This window comes from Somniosus microcephalus, chromosome 5 (genome assembly GCF_052327205.1).
Source record: "Somniosus microcephalus isolate GS21.2 chromosome 5, FLI_Smic_1.0, whole genome shotgun sequence".
Classification (NCBI taxonomy): domain Eukaryota; kingdom Metazoa; phylum Chordata; class Chondrichthyes; order Squaliformes; family Somniosidae; genus Somniosus; species Somniosus microcephalus.
Genome location: NC_140991.1, coordinates 17,048,676 through 17,066,717, shown reverse-complemented (window position 1 = coordinate 17,066,717; position 18,042 = coordinate 17,048,676). Strand labels below are relative to the sequence as shown.

The 18,042-nt window shown below is 51.2% G+C and overlaps 1 protein-coding gene across 10 annotated transcripts in view; it reads right to left on the bottom strand.

The window, feature by feature from the left end:
• Positions 1-3,037: 3,037 nt before the first annotated feature.
• LOC147116920 (uncharacterized) overlaps positions 3,038-18,042 on the bottom strand; it is a 46,961-nt gene continuing 31,956 nt past the window's right edge. For 8 of the 10 annotated variants that reach the window (XM_085987371.1, XM_085987375.1, XM_085987373.1 and 5 more), the window contains 4 exons: positions 14,068-15,108; positions 10,015-10,194; positions 7,143-7,337; positions 3,038-3,136 (listed from right to left, as the gene is read on the bottom strand). In XM_085987371.1, coding sequence (XP_085843497.1) covers positions 3,098-3,136; positions 7,143-7,337; positions 10,015-10,194; positions 14,068-15,108 — 1,455 coding nt within the window. In that variant the 3' untranslated portion in view covers positions 3,038-3,097. The remainder of the gene's footprint in view (positions 3,137-7,142; positions 7,338-10,014; positions 10,195-14,067; positions 15,109-18,042) is intronic. The other 2 variants (XM_085987378.1, XM_085987379.1) reach the window with 1 other exon arrangement.

Below are 18,042 nucleotides of genomic sequence, written 5' to 3'. Positions count from 1 at the left end.
GGCCTGTGTTTATCTCTCTCTACTTTTGTGAACGGGATGTAACATTTGCAATCCTCTGGTCCTCCGGCACCACCCCCATATCCAAGGAGGATTGGAAGATTGTGGCCAGAGGCTCCGCAATTTCCTCCCTTACTTCCCTCAGTAACCCAGGTTGCATCCCATCCGGACCAGATGGCTTTTCTACTTTGAGGACTGCCAAACTTTTAAGCATATCTTCTTCATCTATCCAATATCATTACTGCCTCCTCCTTTACTGCTACATTAGCAGCATCCTTTTCTCCAGTGAAGACAGATGCAAAGCACTCATTTAGTATCTCCTTTTTGGTCCCTAATCGGCCCCACCCTTCCTTTAGACTACCCGTTTACGATTTGTGTGTTTATAAAAAAAACATTTCCTCTTTGAAGGCATTCCATTGTTCAATTACTACCTCCTTTTGCCTTGCACCATCCTCCCTTTTGTCATTTAATCACTCCTGCCCTCCACCCGATCACAAACCTTCAAACAGGTCCCACAAGCAGCAATGCGATAAATGAGCAGATAATCGGTTTTCAGTGGTGTTGATCGAGGGGAAGAGATACCACCGCACGCACGTCCACACAGCAAAATTAAAGGGGCCGCGCACAGAAAAATAAATTAGAGGGAACTCCCTTGCTGTTCTTCACACAGTGCCATGGGACCTTTTACGTCTATCCGAGGGGGAAGACAGGGCCTCGGTTTAACATCTCATCTGCACCTCCGACAGTGCAGCACTCCCTCAGCAATGAGGTGTCAGCCTTGATTTTTTTCTTTTATTTAATCATTCACGAGATGTGGGCATCGCTGGCAAGACCAGTGTTTATTGCCCATCCCTAAATGCCCTTTGTGAAGGTGGTGGTGAGTCACCTTCTTGAACCGGTGCAGTCCGTGCGGTGAAGCTGCTCCCAACAGTGCTGTTAAGTAGGGAGTTCTGAGATTTTCTCCTCTGAAAGACAAATTACTAAAAAACAGATTATCTGGTCATTATCACACAGCTGTTTGTGGGATCTTGCTGTGCGCAAATTGGCTGCCGCGTTTCCTACATTACAACCGTGACTACACTTCAACAGTACTTCATTGGCTGTAACCTGCTTTGGGACGTCCTGAAGATGTGAAAGGCACGAAATAAATGCAAGCTTTTTTGTTCCTAACGAAAATCTATCCACCAGATTCAAAATTTTCAACTGACCCAACATCTTGTGGGGAGAGAGTTCCAGATTTCCACCACCCTGTGTGTGAGGAAGTGCTTCCTGACAACACACATCACCCCTGAACGGCCTGGCTCTAATCGTAAGGTTATGGCCCCTTGTTCTGGGCTACCCCCGCCCCCCCCATCCCAGGAAATAGTTTCTCTCTATCTAATCACCTAAACCCCTCAATTAGATCGTCCCTTAATCTTCTATACGCGAGGGAATTTAAGCCTAGTCTATGTAGCCTGCATGGCTCAGTCCCGTGAGCACTTCCAGTGTGCTGAGGTACACCCTCCCTCAGTGTCACTTGCGTAATCTGTTGGACCTTATCCCCCCTGCCCCCCACTACCCCGCCCCCTTGTTGGTTAGATCATCCCACATACTATTCCTTATTACAAGTTACAACACAGAAACAGGCCATTCGGCCCAACTAGTCCGCGCTGGAATTTACCCCTCCACACGAGCAAATAGTCCCAATCTCATTTACCCGGTCTGTTTCCATTCCCTTCATCCTCCTACCCAATCTAATCTCTGAATGTTGACGGAGTTTCTGGAAGTGAATCCCACAGCCGCATGACTAAGAAGTTTTGCCTGCTCCGTTTTAAATCTTTCACTGGCCCCTCGTTCTAGACCGCTCCCCCCCCATAACTACTGGAAATAGTCTGCTTCTGACTACCCTGTCCCAGCCTTTCATCATTTTAAACACTTCCATCATACTGCCCCGTAATCTGTTGCTCCTATGAAAGAAGCCCCAATTTTCCAAGTATTCCCTTATACCCGACAGCGCGCTAGTGAATCTAAAGTCTCAATATCGTCCTATAGTTTGGAGCCCAATACGGTTCTTCCCTCCGATAAAAACAGGACTCATCACACCATGCTCTACTTTAACTCTTTCATGGCACCTTACAAATGCAGAACTCTTGGCAATGAATAGGAAGCAGTTCTGTCCCGTTTTGGTCTCATAGCTGTCCCTTTAAATCAGACACAATATCAGTTCCCAGTCAGTGTAGGTTTGAAAGTCATGTGCTGGGCTCCCTCTTGAGCCTCTGGTTTTTTGTCTACTCCCAGAAACATAGAAGATAGGAGCAGGAGTAGGCCATTCGGCCCCTCGAGCCTGCTCTGCCATTCAATGAGATCATGGCTGATCATCCAAATTCAGTACCCTGTCCCTGCCCTCTCCCCATATCGTTACCAGAAACTATAGCAAACTTTGAAACATATGCAATGAAATAGTTTGAGGCAGCAAATTTAAGATTTTACATATAGTGCCTGATTTAAAGAGGTAACTAAAACAACAACTTGCATTTATATAGTGCCTTTAACATAGTTTAATATCCCAAGACACTTCACAGGAGCATTATCAAACTAAATCTGACACTGAGCTACATAAGGGGAGAATAGGACAGTTGACCAAAAGCCTGGTCAAAGTGGTGGGTTTTAAGGAGCGTCTTAAAGGAGGAGAGAGGCGGAGAGGTTCAGGGAGGGAATTCCAGGGCTTAGGGCCTCGGCAGCTGAAGGCACGGCCGCCAATGGTGGAGCGATTCAAATTGGAGATGCACAAGGGGCCAGAATTGGAGGAGCGCAGATATCGGGGAAGGTTGTCGGGCTGGAGAAACAAGACAGAACTGCTTCATCTCTGTAGCAGCGACACAGATCTCCCACAATCTACAGGTATTTAAAAGCAAGCTTGGCATCACCTAACCACCGCTTCGCGATTTAGCCAGTCCTCCCTCCTAATCTTTGCAGGCTCAGTGGGGACAGTGCCGATTCACTGCGGCTCCTCAGTAAGACTGGAGGGTGCGATAAAGACAAGACAAGACAGGACAGATGATTCGTTTCTGCACAAAATCCCTTCTTTATTCCTCAGTAATTTGGAAAGCATCAGCAGTCTTTAGATCTTGTTAAAAGCAGCAACATCGATGCTTTGCACCTGAAAAATGATGGAAGAACAAAAAGATGCTGATTAGCACGAGCACCATTTTACCACAAAGTTAAAGGCGTCACCACCAGTCGTCACGGCAACGCACAGCACCAAGGAGCAAAAACATGCCGATGCAGCCCCCGCCCCTCCCCACCGCCATATTGAGCTACACAGGAATAGGGTGACGGGGGCCAATTGTGTTCTGTGGGCACGGAGACGACCCGAAGACAGGCCACGGCCGGGCTGCACCTCCCAGCAGTATTGGTGACGTGGCTCCACCAGAAGCGACCTGGGGACAGGCCATGGCCAGGCTGCACCTCCCAGCAGTATCGGTGACGTGGCTCCACCAGAAGCGACCCAGGGACAGGCCATGGCCAGGCTGCACCTCCCAGCAGTATCGGTGACGTGGCTCCACCAGAAGCGACCCGGGGACAGGCCATGGCCAGGCTGCACCTCCCAGCAGTATCAGTGACGTGGCTCCACCAGAAGCAACCCGGGGACAGGCCATGGCCGGGCTGCACCCCCCAGCAGTATCGGTGACGTGGCTCCACCACAGAGGCGACACGAGCCGAGCCCGGCCTGTCCCGAGCCCACTCCTCTACACATCCTCACCGATGGGGAGAGGGAAGAGGAACGCCAGGCTATGCTCTCTTCCCAGGAGTGCCGGGGCAAAGTGTGGCAATCCTACTCGTGCTTCGGTTGAGATCAGCCGGCCGGGAATTGAAGCCGGCGCCTTCCCCGTTTGTACACACCAGCCAGCCACTCCCAGGATAAATTTGCTGCGTCACCGCGGGGAGGAATTTTAACTTTCCTCTTCTCGAATCCATGAATATTTCTCCTTGGCCCCCGCTCACCCCCCCACCCCCCCGGTCTCCATGAGCAACACGCCAACTGTATCCAAACTGAGTGGGTGCTTCCTCCCAAACTAGCATCAGTTGAGGCCGGTAACGTGAATGTGTGTACAGGCGCCTGTCTGTCCATGCCAGTCTGTGTCTGTGTGTGTGTTTATTACCCATCCTTCATTTGATGCGACCAAGTGGCTTCCTCGGCCACTTCAGAGGGCAGTTAAGATTCAACCACGTTGGGTGTGGGACTGGAGTCACATATAGGCCCAGACCGGGTAAGGTTTCCTTCCCTAAAGGACATTAGTGAGCCACTTGGGTTTTAACCACACTGACAGCTTCATGGTCACTTTTACTGATACCAGATTTTTAAAAACTGAATTGAAATTCTCAAACTGCCATCGAGTTATACAGCACAGAAAGAGGCCCTTTGGCCCATCGTGTCTGCACTGGCCATCAAGCCCTGTCTATTCTAATCCCATTTTCCAGCACTTGGTCTGTAGCCTTGTATGCTATGGCGTCTCAAGTGCTCATCTAAATGCTTCTTGAATGTTGAGGGTTCCTGCCTCTACCGCCCTTTCAGGCAGAGAGTTCCAGATTCCAACCACCCTCTGGGTGAAAAAGTTTTCCCTCAAATCCCCTCTAAACCTCCTGCCCCTTACCTTGAAACTATGCCCCCTGGTTATTGACCCCTCTACTAAGGGGAAAAGTTCCTTTCTATCTACCCTATCTATGCCCCTCATAATTTTGTACACCTCAATCAGGTCCCCCCCTTAGCCTTCTCTGCTCTAAGGAAAGCAACCCCAGCCTGTCCAGTCTCTCTTCATAGCTGAAGCGCTCCAGCCCAGGTAACACCCTGGTGAATCTCCTCTGCACCCTCTCCAATGCAATCGCATCCCTCCTATAATGTGGCGACCAGAACTGCACACAGTATTCCAGCTGTGGCCTAACTAGCGTTTTGTACAGCTCCATCATAAGCTCCCTGCTCTTATATTCTATGTCTCGGCTAATGAAGGCAAGTATCCCATATGCCCTTTTAACCACCTTATCTACCTGTCCTGCTGCCTTCAGGGATCTATGTACATGCACACCAAGGTCCCTCTGATCCTCTGTCCTTCCTAGGGTCCTACCACTCATTGTGTATTCCCTTGCCTTGTTAGTCCTCCCAAAATGCATCACCTCACACTTTTCAGGGTTAAATTCCATTTGCCACTGTTCTGCCCATCTGACCAACCCGTCTATATCGTCCTGTAGCCTGAGGCGTCCCTCCTCGCTATTTACCACTCCACCAATTTTTGCGTCATCTGCGAACTTACTGATCATACCTCCTACATTCATATCTAAATCATTAATGTACACTACAAACAGCAAAGGACCCAGCACCGATCCCTGCGGTACACCACTGGACACAGGCTTCCAGTCACAAAAACAACCTTCGACCATCACCCGCTGCCTCCTGCCACTAAGCCAATTTTAGATCCAATGTGCCAAATTGCCCTGGATCCCATGGGCTCTTACCTTCTTGACCAGTCTCCCATGTGGGACTTCTGAAGTCCATGTAGACCACATCAATTGCACTACCCTCATCCACACACCTAGTCACCCCCTCGAAAAATTCAAATTGGTTAGACATGATCTCACCTGACAAAGCCATGCTGACTATCCTTGATTAATCTTTGCCTCTCCAAGTGGAGACTAATTCTGTCCCTCAGAATTTTTTCCAATAATTTCCCTACAACTGATGTTAGGCTCACTGGCCTGTAATTCCCTGGTTTATCCCTACTACCCTTCTTGAATAATGGTACTACGTTAGCTGTTCTCCAGTCCTCTGGCACATCCCCTGTGGCCAGAGAGGTTCTGAAAATTTGTGTCAGAGCCCCTGCAATCTCCTCCCTTGCCTCACACAGCAGCTTCGGATACATGGTGGGGTTTGAACTCTCACCTTCAGGATTATTAGTCTAGTCACATAACCAATACACAACTGTGTTGGTGGTGGGGGATGAGAAGGACAGAGAAGTGGAGGTGGAAATTGAACATGTTCTACCATAGCAGTGCATCATTCCAGCTCGTGCTGCACTCAGACAATGAGGAGACAGAGACCTCATACAAAGCTGGAACAGACTCCCAGCAACACGCTGAACAGTCACCGCTCCAGGCTATAGCTCCACAATATCCACACACAAGGATCCCGGATTTAATCCTCGGATTGTGCTGCGTTAGCTGTTCTCAGTCAGTCTAGTGCCAACGGCCACTACAATTACCTTCTGACCTCGGGGCATGGGGTCATGATGGGGAGCTGGTGCAAAGTTCCACCAAAAGTAATCGGTGGAAGTGCTTTGGGATGTTATGAGGACGATAAAGACGCTGTATAAAGGCACGCTCTGATCAATGGTGTGGCCTGCTGGAAGTCCATGTGTATATCAGTGGGGCAAGGTTAGAATTTGGCTTGCCTGTGATGCCCCCAAGGTTTGAGTAGCCCAGCAACACACCATGTCCAGGCTCACACAAGACAAATGACCATTTGCACAAACAATTGGAGGGCCCCCAGCTGCCTGGGAACAGTCAACTCTGTCCGGGCCAGACAGGTAGCAAGAAGTTAGTCACTGGGCCCAACTCTCTCTCTATAACAGGATCCCGACTGCCCATAAACCATTCACAACATTGTCCCTCACGTATTATGTGGTCGCTTTCACTCGTATAAACGTACACCGGGATCCTCATAGTGCCCTCCACGTTACCATCTTTCACTCACACAAACAACCCTTATTCTAAGTTTTAAAGAATTAATTCATGGGATGTGGCGTTGCTGGCAAGGCCAGCATTTATTGCCCATCCCTAGTTGCCCATGAGAAGGTGGTGGTGAGCCACCTTCTTGAACCGCTGCAGCCTGTGTGGTGAAGTTACTCCCACAGTGCCGTTAGGGAGGGTGTTCCAGGATTTTGACCCAGCGACGATGAAGGATCGGCGCTATATTTCCAAGTCAGGATGGCGTGTGACTTGGAGGTGGCGGTGTTCCCGTGTGCCTGCTGCCCTTGCCCTTCTAGCTGGTGGAGGTGGCGGATTCCAACACTGCAAATAAACCCAGCTCCAGTGATGCTCCGAGCTCCACCACCCCCTCCTACCCCAACAGCCAGCTTTACAGTCTCCCCCCGGGAATAGCTTTCAACACTCACGTAATCTTCAAACTTGGTGATTTCTTCCTCCAGCTGATCGGTGCCGACCTTGTCGTCTTCCACCACACATTGGATCTGCAGTTTCTTGACCCCGTACCCGACCGGGACGAGTTTGGAGGCTCCCCACAGCAAGCCGTCCATCTGCACCGTGCGCACAAACTCCTCCAGTTTCACCATGTCGGTCTCGTCGTCCCACTGCGGAGAACAGGCGCACATTTCAGGTCCTGGCTTCACCGCAGTACAACTGCAGTCAACCGCACTGCCCGCAACCGGCCAAACCTGGGCCCCGTGGCTCCGCCCTGTCTATAAAGCGCCTGTAGCTCAGATACCCGTCGGACCTGAAAACCCGGTAAACCTCAACAGTAGATGGGACCACCTAAAGCCTGTCCATTTTAATCAATCGCAATGGCTTTGAATGTTATCTGCTCATAAAAAAACAAAATTTCAGCAGTCTAAGGGGTGAATTTCCTGTGGGGGCTGTAATCTGGAAGTTACACCCATTCATGCACCCAAATTTCGTGCCAATTTCATTAATGTCCAGAAGGTAAAATTCAGTGTACACAATCGGGGCCCAGGAAAAGCGCCGAAATATTTCTTCTTTTAGTATTAAAATTGAAGTTTCAAGCCATCTAACCGCCCTTAATGCTCATCAGGCACAGCATGTTGAAGAACACGCAAGATGGAAGCTTTTCCATTTTTAACCTGACTTATATCGATGCCATAAAAATGCATTTGAAGAAACTGAAAATACTGGGTAGGTCTCAGTGAGGATTTTAAAAAGGCTCAGAGAAAAAATATTTGCACTAAAACACCAACAAGCGACCGTTTCCTGCTGCTCCGAAAATTCTGGGCTTCATTTTACACCCATTTTGAACCAGCGTACTTGCAGGAAATTTACATGTACAGCTCTGTAGCCTGTTGGGGGTGGAGCCATTATAAGAAGATGCGTTCGGGCGTAGCGATCGATAGACGGGCGTAAAAGAGTGAGGAAATTCGGGCGTGGCGTAATTGCGTGCACTTGAGTTTCCGCCATCTTTTACGCTTGTATCTGCTTCACGCCCCGATTACACGCGTCTCTGGGCGCAAATACGCAGGAAAATCCACCCCAAAATATTTATACCGGTAAAAGGACTGAACCCGCAACGGTTTTGTGGGTGGATTGGATGTGCGATGTACTGCCAGAGACAGCCACAGAATCAGCTGGGGTGCTCACCCCTAGGGTGGGCAAGGCACGACACGCCACTATCCAACACCCATAGCTCTAGTTCCATTTGGGGGTGTTGACCATTTGCAGAATCAATTCACAAGTCCGAACCACGGAAACTTAACGCATTGAAACGGCAGCAACGGGGAGATTTCATAGAATCTTAATGCAGAGGGAGGCCATTCGGCCCATCGTGCTTGTGCCGGCTCTTTGAAAGAGCTGTCCAATTAGTCCCTCCGCAGCCCCCCCCCACCCGCTCTTTCCCCATAGCCCTGTGAATTTTCCCTATCCGAGTATTTATCCAATTCCCTTTTGAAAGTTATTATTGAATCTGCTTCCACCACCCTTTCAGGCAGCGCATTCAAGATCACAACAACTGGGTTCACCATGCATCGTATCTCTTTATATAAAAAGGACTTCACGTCATCTGTCTACAATTGGCCAGAGTCAGTAATGGAGGACATTTCAGGATATGGGACGTGGGGAACTGAAAGGACAAAGCCAGTTACCAACTGTTCCCTGTTCCAGTGTAGGATCTGCTCATCTCCCTCAACTCTGTGAATCGGGTCTCCCCCACCCCCCGATTACCATCCAGTGAACCGGGTCTCCCCTCCCCCGATCACCGTCCAGTGAACCGGGTCTCTCCCCCCCCCCCCCCCGATCACCGTCCAGTGAACCGGGCCTCCCCCCCCCCCCCCCCGATCGCCGCCCAGTGAACCGGGTCTCCCCCCCCCCGCCCAATCACCGGCCAGTGAACCGGGTCTCCCCTCCCCCCGATCACTGTCCAGTGAACCGGGTCTCCCCTCCCCCCGATCACCATCCAGTGAACCGGGTCTCCCCTCCCCCCCGATCGCCGTCCAGTGAACCGGGTCTCCCCTCCCCCCGATCACCGTCCAGTGAACCGGGTCTCCCCTCCCCCCGATCACCGTCCAGTGAACCGGGTCTCCCCTCCCCCGATCACCGTCCAGTGAATGGGTCTCCCCCTCCCCCGATCACCATCCAGTGAATGGATCTCCCCCCTCCCCCGATCACTGTCCAGTGAACCGGGTCCCCCCTCCCCCCGTCCAGTGAACCGGGTCTCTCTCCCCCGATCACTGTCCAGTGAACCGGGTCCCCCCCCTCCCCCGTCCAGTGAACCGGGTCCCCCCTCCCCCCATCACTGTCCAGTGAACCAGGTCTCCCCTCCCCCGATCACCGTCCAGTGAACCCGCCCCCCCCCCCCGTCCAGTGAACCGGGTCCCCCCTCCCCCCATCACTGTCCAGTGAACCAGGTCTCCCCTCCCCCGATCACCGTCCAGTGAACCCGCCCCCCCCCCCCCCCCCCCGATCACCGTCCAGTGAACTGGGTCTCCCCTCCCCCGATCACCGTCCAGTGAACCGGGTCTCCCCTTCCCTCCCGATCACTGTCCAGTGAACCGGGTCTCCCCCTCCCCCAATCACTGTCCAGTGAACCGGCCGGAAAGGATCAGGCTTGGCTGTGACTGCCCTTTAGTCGAATAGCCCATTGACACTCACCATTTAGTCAGGCAGACCTCATGAACCAGGTACGAGAGTCGCTGGTGTACATGGGAGTGGAAATTGGCGGGGCAAGAGGGACAATCCTTTCCTACCGGGGTGGGGTGGGGGTGGAAATGTAACATGGGGTTGGGTGAAAGGAGGATATCTTACAGGTTTCACGTCCAGCAGGATGGAGGACTTGGCGATGAGGGTGGGCTTCTTGGATTTCTTCTCTGCGTATTGGCGTACCCGTTCCTCGCGCATCCTTTCACGCTCCGCATTCTCTTCCTCATCACTGCTTCCAAAAAGATCAATGTCGTCATCATCCTCCTCGGCCTTCTTTGGGGCAGGCTTTATATAAAAAGGGAGAGCAGTGTGTTTACAGGATAAAATCACCGCCCACGCAGTCCTTTCAACCTTCCCAGGAGACACCAGAAACCCATGGCCTTTGGAGAAAGCTTCTGTGCCCTGGTCAATGTTCGCCCCTCAGTCAATTCCAGCAGAACACATCAACACCTCTGCTAATCTTTGAATAATTCCATGGGATCACCGACCCTTTTACATCCACCCGAGGGGGCAGACGGGACCTCGGTTGAACGTCTCATCCGAAAGAAGGCACCTCAGTCAGTGCAGCTCTCCCTCAGTGCTGGTGTCAGCCTAGGTTATGTGCTCGAGTATCTGGAGTGGGGCAGAACCCATGACCTTGTAACTCAGAGAGAGCGCTACCCAATGAGCCAGGGCTGAGACCTTAAACAGCTACTACACTGCAAGAGTCATTCAAGTGAAGCGCATTGGGACGTCCGGAGAATGTGAAAGGCACTATATAAATGCAAGTCTTTCCTTTCTCAGCTGTGGCTCAGTGGGCAGCACACTTGCCTCTCAGCCAGAAGGTTGTGGGTTCAAGTCCCACTCCAGGGACTTGAGCACATAAAACCAGGCTGACACTCCAGTGCAGTGCTGAGGGGGTGCTGCACTGTCAGATGAGATGTTAAAACGAGGCCCCGTCTGCTCTCTCAGGTGGATGTAAAAGATCCCACGGCCACTATTTCGAAGAGGTGCAGGGGAGTTATCCCCGGGGTCCTGGCCAATATTTATCCCTCAACAAACATAATTAAAACAGATTATCTGGTCATTATCAGTGCTGTTTGTGGGAGCTTGCTGTGCGCAAATTGGCTGCTGCGTTTCCCACATTACAACAGTGATGCGCTATCAATTACTCATAAAAGACAGAGTTAAGAGAGTAACTAAAGGCTTTTATTAACAAAAGAATGAAGGCCTGCCTCGAGTGGTCGACCGGTCCAGAATACAAAGGGCTGGGGAGCAGTCACCTTTATACTAGGACTTGTGGGAGGAGTCAGCCGAGGCATGTCCAGAGTGGAATACAAACAGTGGTTTACCACATTCACCCCTTGTTTAAAATTGAGTCCGGCGGGGTGCAGTGTATTAAAAGTTAGTGTATTGGAGTCTCTCCGGAGGTCTTGTCTGCCGCTGTGATCGGCGTGGCGACGGCAGGGGTAGTGGAGCTTCCGGCGTCGAGTCCTGCGTAGGCTGTGGCACAGGCGTGTCGTCCTCGTAGATGTCGAGCGGGTCGCGGGGCCCAGGCCTGCCGTCTGCTGGGGCTGGATACCGGATCGTGGGGGGGGGGGGGGGGTGGTAGTGAGTAGTGGGTTACTGCGGCCCCCGAGGGTGCGACGTCTCTTATGGAGACTGTGTCCTCCCACCCGTCCGGGTATGCAATGCAAGCATACGGGGGGTTGGCGTGGAGGAGGCCGACCCTCTCGACCAGGGGGTCCGTTTTATGGGTCCTCACGTGTCTTCTCAGTAGGACCGGCCCCGGGGACGTCAGCCATGGCGGTAGCGATGTCCCCGATGTGGACTTCCTTGGGAAGACAAACATTTTCTCATGAGGGGTGGCGTTAGTGGCAGTGCAGAGCAGTGACCGAATAGAGTGGAGCGCATCGGGGAGCACGTCCTGCCAGCGGGAGGTTGGAAGGCCCCTAGACTTTAAGGCTAGCAGGGCGGCCTTCCAAACTGTCGCATTTTCTCTTTCCACCTGTCCGTTCCCCCGGGGGTTGTAACTGGTGGTCCTGCTTGTGGCAATACCCCTAGTTAGCAGGTACTGACGGAGTTCGTCACTCATAAACGATGAGCCCCGGTCGCTATGGATATAGCTGGGGAAACCGAACAGGGTGAAGAGGTCGTTCAGACATTTAATGACCGTGGCACTGGTCATGTCCGGGCAGGGGATGGCGAACGGGAAACGGGAGTACTCATCAATAATATTGAGGAAGTACACATTGCGGTCGGAGGAGGGGAGAGGCCCTTTAAAATCAACGCTCAGGCGCTCGAAGGGGCGAGTGGCTTTTATCAGGTGGGCCCTGTCTGGTCTATAAAAGTGCGGTTTGCACTCAGCGCAGACTTGGCAGTTCCTGGTCATGGTCCTGACCTCCTCAATAAAGTAAGGCAGGTTGCGGGCCTTGATGAAGTGGAAGAACCTGGTGACCCCCGGGTGGCAGAGGTCATTGTGGAGGGCCCGCAGTCTATCGATCTGCGCGCTGGCGCAGGTGCCACGCGATAGCGCATCCGGGGGTTCATTGAGCTTCCCGGGCCGGTACAAGATCTCGTAATTGTAGGTGGAAAGTTCGATTCTCCACCTCAAGATCTTGTCATTTTTGATTTTGCCCCTCTGCTTGTTGTTAAACATGAAAGCAACTGAACGCTGGTCAGTGAGCAGGGTAAATCGTTTTCCGGCCAGGTAGTGCCTCCAATGACGCACAGCCTCCACAATCGCCTGGGCCTCCTTCTCAACAGCGGAGTGTCTGGTCTCCGGGCCTTGGAGGGTTCGTGAAAAGAAGGCCACGGGTCTCCCCGCCGGATTGAGGTTAGCGGCCAGGGCAAAGTCGGACGCGTCGCTTTCCACCTGGAAGGGGATGGATTCGTCCACTGCGTGCATGGTGGCTTTGGCAATGTCCTCCTTGATACGGTGGAAGGCTAAGCGGGCCTCTGCCGTCAAGGGAAAAGAGGTGGACTTGATCAGCGGACGGGCCTTGTCCGCATAGTAGGGGACCCACTGGGCGTAATAGGAGAAAAACCCTAGGCACCTCTTCAGGGCCTTGAGGCAGTGGGAGTTCCATAAGGGGACGCATCCGGTCGGGGTCGGGGCCGATGACTCCGTGTTCCACAACACAGCCAAGGATGGCGAGGCGGTTTGTGCGGAATATGCACTTCTCCTTGTTATGTGTCAGGTTCAGGAGTTGGGCGGTGCGGAGGAATTTTGAGAGGTTTGCTTCATGGTCCTGCAAGTCACGGCCGCAGATGGTCACATTGTCCAGATATGGGAAAGTGGCCTGCAACGCATTTTGATCTACCATCCGGTCCATCTCCCTTTGGAAGACGGAGACCCCGTTGGTGACGCCAAAGGGAACCCTAAGGAAGTGATAGAGGCGGCCGTTTGCCTCAAAGGCAGTATACTGGCGGTCCTCAGGGCGGATAGGGAGCTGGTGGTACGCTGATTTCAGGTCAATGGTCGAGAAGGCGCAGTACTGCGCGATCTGGTTGACCATATCAGCTATGCGGGGGAGTGGGTATGCGTCCAGCAGGGTGTAGCGATTTATTGTCTGGCTGTAGTCGATGACCAGGCGCTGCTTCTCGCCGGTCTTAACGACCACAACCTGGGCTCGCCAGGGGCTGGTGCTGCTCTCAATAATCCCTTCCTTCAGGAGCCGCTCCACTTCGGTTTTAATGAAAACCCTGTCCCCGGCACTGTATCGCCTGCTCTTTGTGGCGATGGGCTTACAGTCGGGGGTGAGGTTAGCAAACAGTGGGGGGGGGGGGGGGGGGGGGGGGGTGACTGAGTGTGGAGAGGTTGCACCTGGTGCGCGGCGGGCAATTTGGAAGCTGCTGGCTGCGGACTGCGAGTGGGGGTAGGGGTCCACCGTACGCCATCGTAACACTTTTAAGGTGGCACTGAAAATCTAACCCCAGCAGGACGGCAGCGCAGAGGTCGGGCAGGACAAGAAGTTTAAAATGATCGTACACAGTCCCGTCTACTACGAGTGTCACCACGCAGTAGCCGCCGATGTCCGCCGACTGGGACTCGAAGGCCATAGAAATCTGCTGGTGCGCAGGCAGGACTGGGAGAGAGCAACGCCGCACCGTGTCGGGGTGGATGAAGCTCTCCGTGCTCCCAGAGTCAAAAAGGCAGATTGTATCGTGACCATTTACCTTAATGTCCATTGTGGAACTGGCCAGCTGGTGCGGTCTCGCTTGGTCCAGTGTAACGGATGCCAGCGTAGGGGTCGGTGTGTCGCTGCGGGTATCAGATGAGGCGGTGTCGGGGGCCTGCTGCGTTCCGGCTGTCGTCCAAGATGGCGGCGTCCATGATCCCCATGTGGCTGGAGGCGTCCAAAATGGCTGCTGTACCGGTGGTTCGCACATGGCCGGGGAGGCCCAAGATGGCGGCCCGCATGGCCCACACGCGGCGCTGCTGGGGTTCGGGGTGGCTTTGGCCCTGCAGACGCTAGCGTAGTGTCCCTTCTTCCCGCAGCCCGAGCAGGTCGCGTTTTTCGCCGGGCAGCGCGCTCTGGGGTGTTTTGCCTGGCCACAGAAGTAGCATTTCTGGCCTTGGGACACTGCTGCGGTAGTTGGGCCGTTGCTGGGGTGTGGCTGGGGTGGCACGGCGCTATGAGGCGGTCCTACCGTGTCCCAGGCTGTCATTCCCCGCGGCGTCCACGGTGCAGAGGAGTAGGCATCCATGCCCTGGTAGGCTGCATCCAATGATAGTGCGAGTTCAGAGGCCTTGTTGAGGTCGAGGTCACTCTGCTCCAACAGTCGCTGTCGGGTGTAATTGGATCTGTGGCCCGCTACAAAAGCGTCCCGGATAAGTTCCTCTGTGTACACGGCGGCCTTTACATCCTTACAACCACAGGCCCGGCCAAGCACAGACAGTGCCTGAAGGTATTCCACGGTCGATTCCCCAGGTTGTTGTTTACGACTCCCCAGAAGGTGCCTGGCGTACACTTCGTTCACTGGGCGCGTGTACTGGTCCTTGAGGAGCTTGATAGCGTCCGCGTACGAGGTCGCGTCTTGGATGACAGAGTACACTCGGTGGTTCACTTTGGCGGTCAGGACATCCAGTTTGTCCTCGTCCGATTTGATTGCTGCGGAGGCGGTCAGGAATTTTTCGAAACACTTAAGCCAGTGAGTAAACTTGGTGGATGAGTCCGCCTCCCGATGATCTAAGTCCAGGCATGCTGGTGTGAGGATCTTCTCCATTATAAAAATTTTGTTAATAAAATTGATGCGCTATCAATTACTCATAAAAGACTGAGAGTTAAGAGAGTAACTAAAGGCTTTTATTAACAAAAGAATGAAGGTCTGCCTCGAGTGGTCGACCGGTCCAGAAATACAAAGGGCTGGGGAGCAGTCACCTTTATACTAGGACTTGTGGGAGGAGTCAGCCGAGGCATGTCCAGGCATGTACACAGTGGAATACAAACAGTGGTTTACCACAAACAGTGACTACACGCCAAAAGTACTTCATTGGCTGTAAAGCGCTTTGGGACATCCGGTTAATGGCACAAATAGCTACATATGGGTATGATCTTGTGGCCATTACAGAAACATGGCTGCAGGGTGACAATGCCTGGGAATTAAACATACCAGGTTATTTAACGATCAGGAAGGACAGGCAGGAAGGAAGGGGAGGTGGGGTGGCTATGTTAATAAAGGAAGGAATCACTGTAATACAGAGAAATGATATTGGGTCAAAAGATCAGGATAATGAAACAGTTTGGGTGGAGACAAGGAATAATAAGGGGAAAAAAACACTAGTGGGCGTAGTCTATAGGCCTCCGAACAGTTGCAACTCGGTTGGACGGAGTATCAATCAGGAAATAGTTGAGGCTTGTAATAAGGGAACATCTATAATTATGGGGGATTTTAACTATCATATTAACTGGACAAATCAAATTGGGCAGGGCTGCCTTGAGGATGGGTTCATTGTGTGTATTAGGGATGGGTTTCTTGAGCAGTATGTAACTGAACCGACCAGGGGGCAAGCAACCTTAGATCTGGTCCTGTGTAACGAGACAGGATTAATTAAAAATGTCCTAGTAAAGGATCCCCTTGGAATGAGTGACCATAACATGGTTGAATTCCATGTTCAATTCGAGGGTGAGGAGGTTGTATCTCAAACAAGCGTGCTAAGCTTGAATAAAGGAGACTATGAAGGTATGAGAGCAGAATTGAGCAAAGTGGATTGGGAAAATAGATTAAAGGGTAAGACGATACATGATCAGTGGTGTACATTTAAAGAGTTATTTTACAACTTCCAAAAAAAGTATATTCCACTGAGAAGAAAAGGGTGTAAAAGAAAAAACAGCCACCCGTGGCTAAGTAAAGAAATTAAGGATAGTATTCGACTAAAAACAAGGGCATATAAGGTAGCCAAATCTAGTAGGAGGATAGAGGATTGGGAAAACTTTAAAAGACAGCAAAAAAATAACAAAAAGATTGATTAGGAAAGGGAAGATAGATTATGAAAGTAAATTAGCAAAAAATATAAAAACAGATAGTAAGAGTTTTTATAGTTATATAAAAAGAAAAAGGGTGGCTAAAGTAAGTGTTGGTCCCTTAGAGGATGAGACCGGGAAATTAATGGTGGGAAATATGGAGATGGCAAAAACACAATGAATATTTTGTATCAGTCTTTACAGTAGAGGACACTAAGAATATCCCAACACTGGACAAGCAGGGGGCTATAGGGGGGGAGGAGATAAACACGATCAAAATCACTAAGGAAGTGGTACTCGGTAAAATAATGGGACTCAAGGCGGATAAATCGCCTGGACCTGATGGCTTACATCCAAGGGTCTTGAGGGAAGTGGCGGTAGGGATTGTGGATGCATTGGTAATAATCTTCCAAAACTCCCTGGACTCAGCAAAGGTCCCAGCAGACTGGAAAACTGCTAATGTAACACCCTTATTTAAAAAGGGCAGTAGACAGTAGGCTGGAAACTATAGACCAGTTAGCCTAACATCTGTGGTAGGTAAAATTTTGGAGTCCATTATTAAGGAGACAGTAACAGGACATTTGGATAATCATAGTTTAATAAGACAAAGTCAGCATGGTTTTATGAAGGGGAAGTCATGTTTGACAAATTTGCTGGAGTTCTTTGAGGAAGTAACATACAGGGTGGATAAAGGTGAACCAGTGGACGTAGTGTATTTAGACTTCCAAAAGGCATTTGACAAGGTGCCACACAAAAGATTATTGCTTAAGATAAAAAATCACGGGATTGGGGGTAATATTCTGGCATGGATAGAGGATTGGCTATCTAACAGAAGGCAGAGAGTTGGGATAAATGGTTCATTCTCAGACTGGCAATCAGTAACCAGTGGTGTTCCGCAGGGGACAGTGCTGGGTCCCCAACTCTTTACAATCTATATTAACGATTTGGAGGAGGGGACCGAGTGTAACATATCAAAGTTTGCAGATGATACTAAGATGGGAGGGAAAGTAGTGAGAGAGGAGGACATAAAAAACCTGCAAGGGGACATAGACAGGCTAAGTAAGTGGGCAGAGACTTGGCAGATGGAATACAATACTGGAAAGTGTGAGGTTATGCACTTTGGCAGGAAAAATCGCAGAGCAAGTTATTATCTTAATGGCAAGAAACTGGAAAGTACTGAAGTACAAAGGGATCCGGGGGTCCTGGTGCACGAAACTCAAAAGGTTAGTATGCAGGTGCAGCAAGTGATTAAGAAGGCCAATGGAATGTTGGCTTTCATTGCTAGGGGGATAGAATATAAAAATAGGGAGGTATTGCTTCAGTTGTACAAGGTATTGGTGAGACCGCACCTGGAATACTGCGTACAGTTTTGGTGTCCATACTTAAGAAAGGACATACTTGCTCTCGAGTCAGTACAAAGAAGGTTCACTCGGTTAATCCCGGGGATGAGGGGATGGACATATGAGGAGAGGTTGAGTAGATTGGGACTCTACTCATTGGAGTTCAGAAGAATGAGAGGCGATCTTATTGAAACATATAAGATTGTGAAGGGGTTGGATCGGGTGGATGCGGGGAGGATGTTCCCGATGATGGGTGAAACTAGAACTAGGGGGCATAGTCTTAGAATAAGGGGCTGCTCTTTCAAAACTGAGATGAGGAGGAACTACTTCACTCAGAGGGTAGTAGG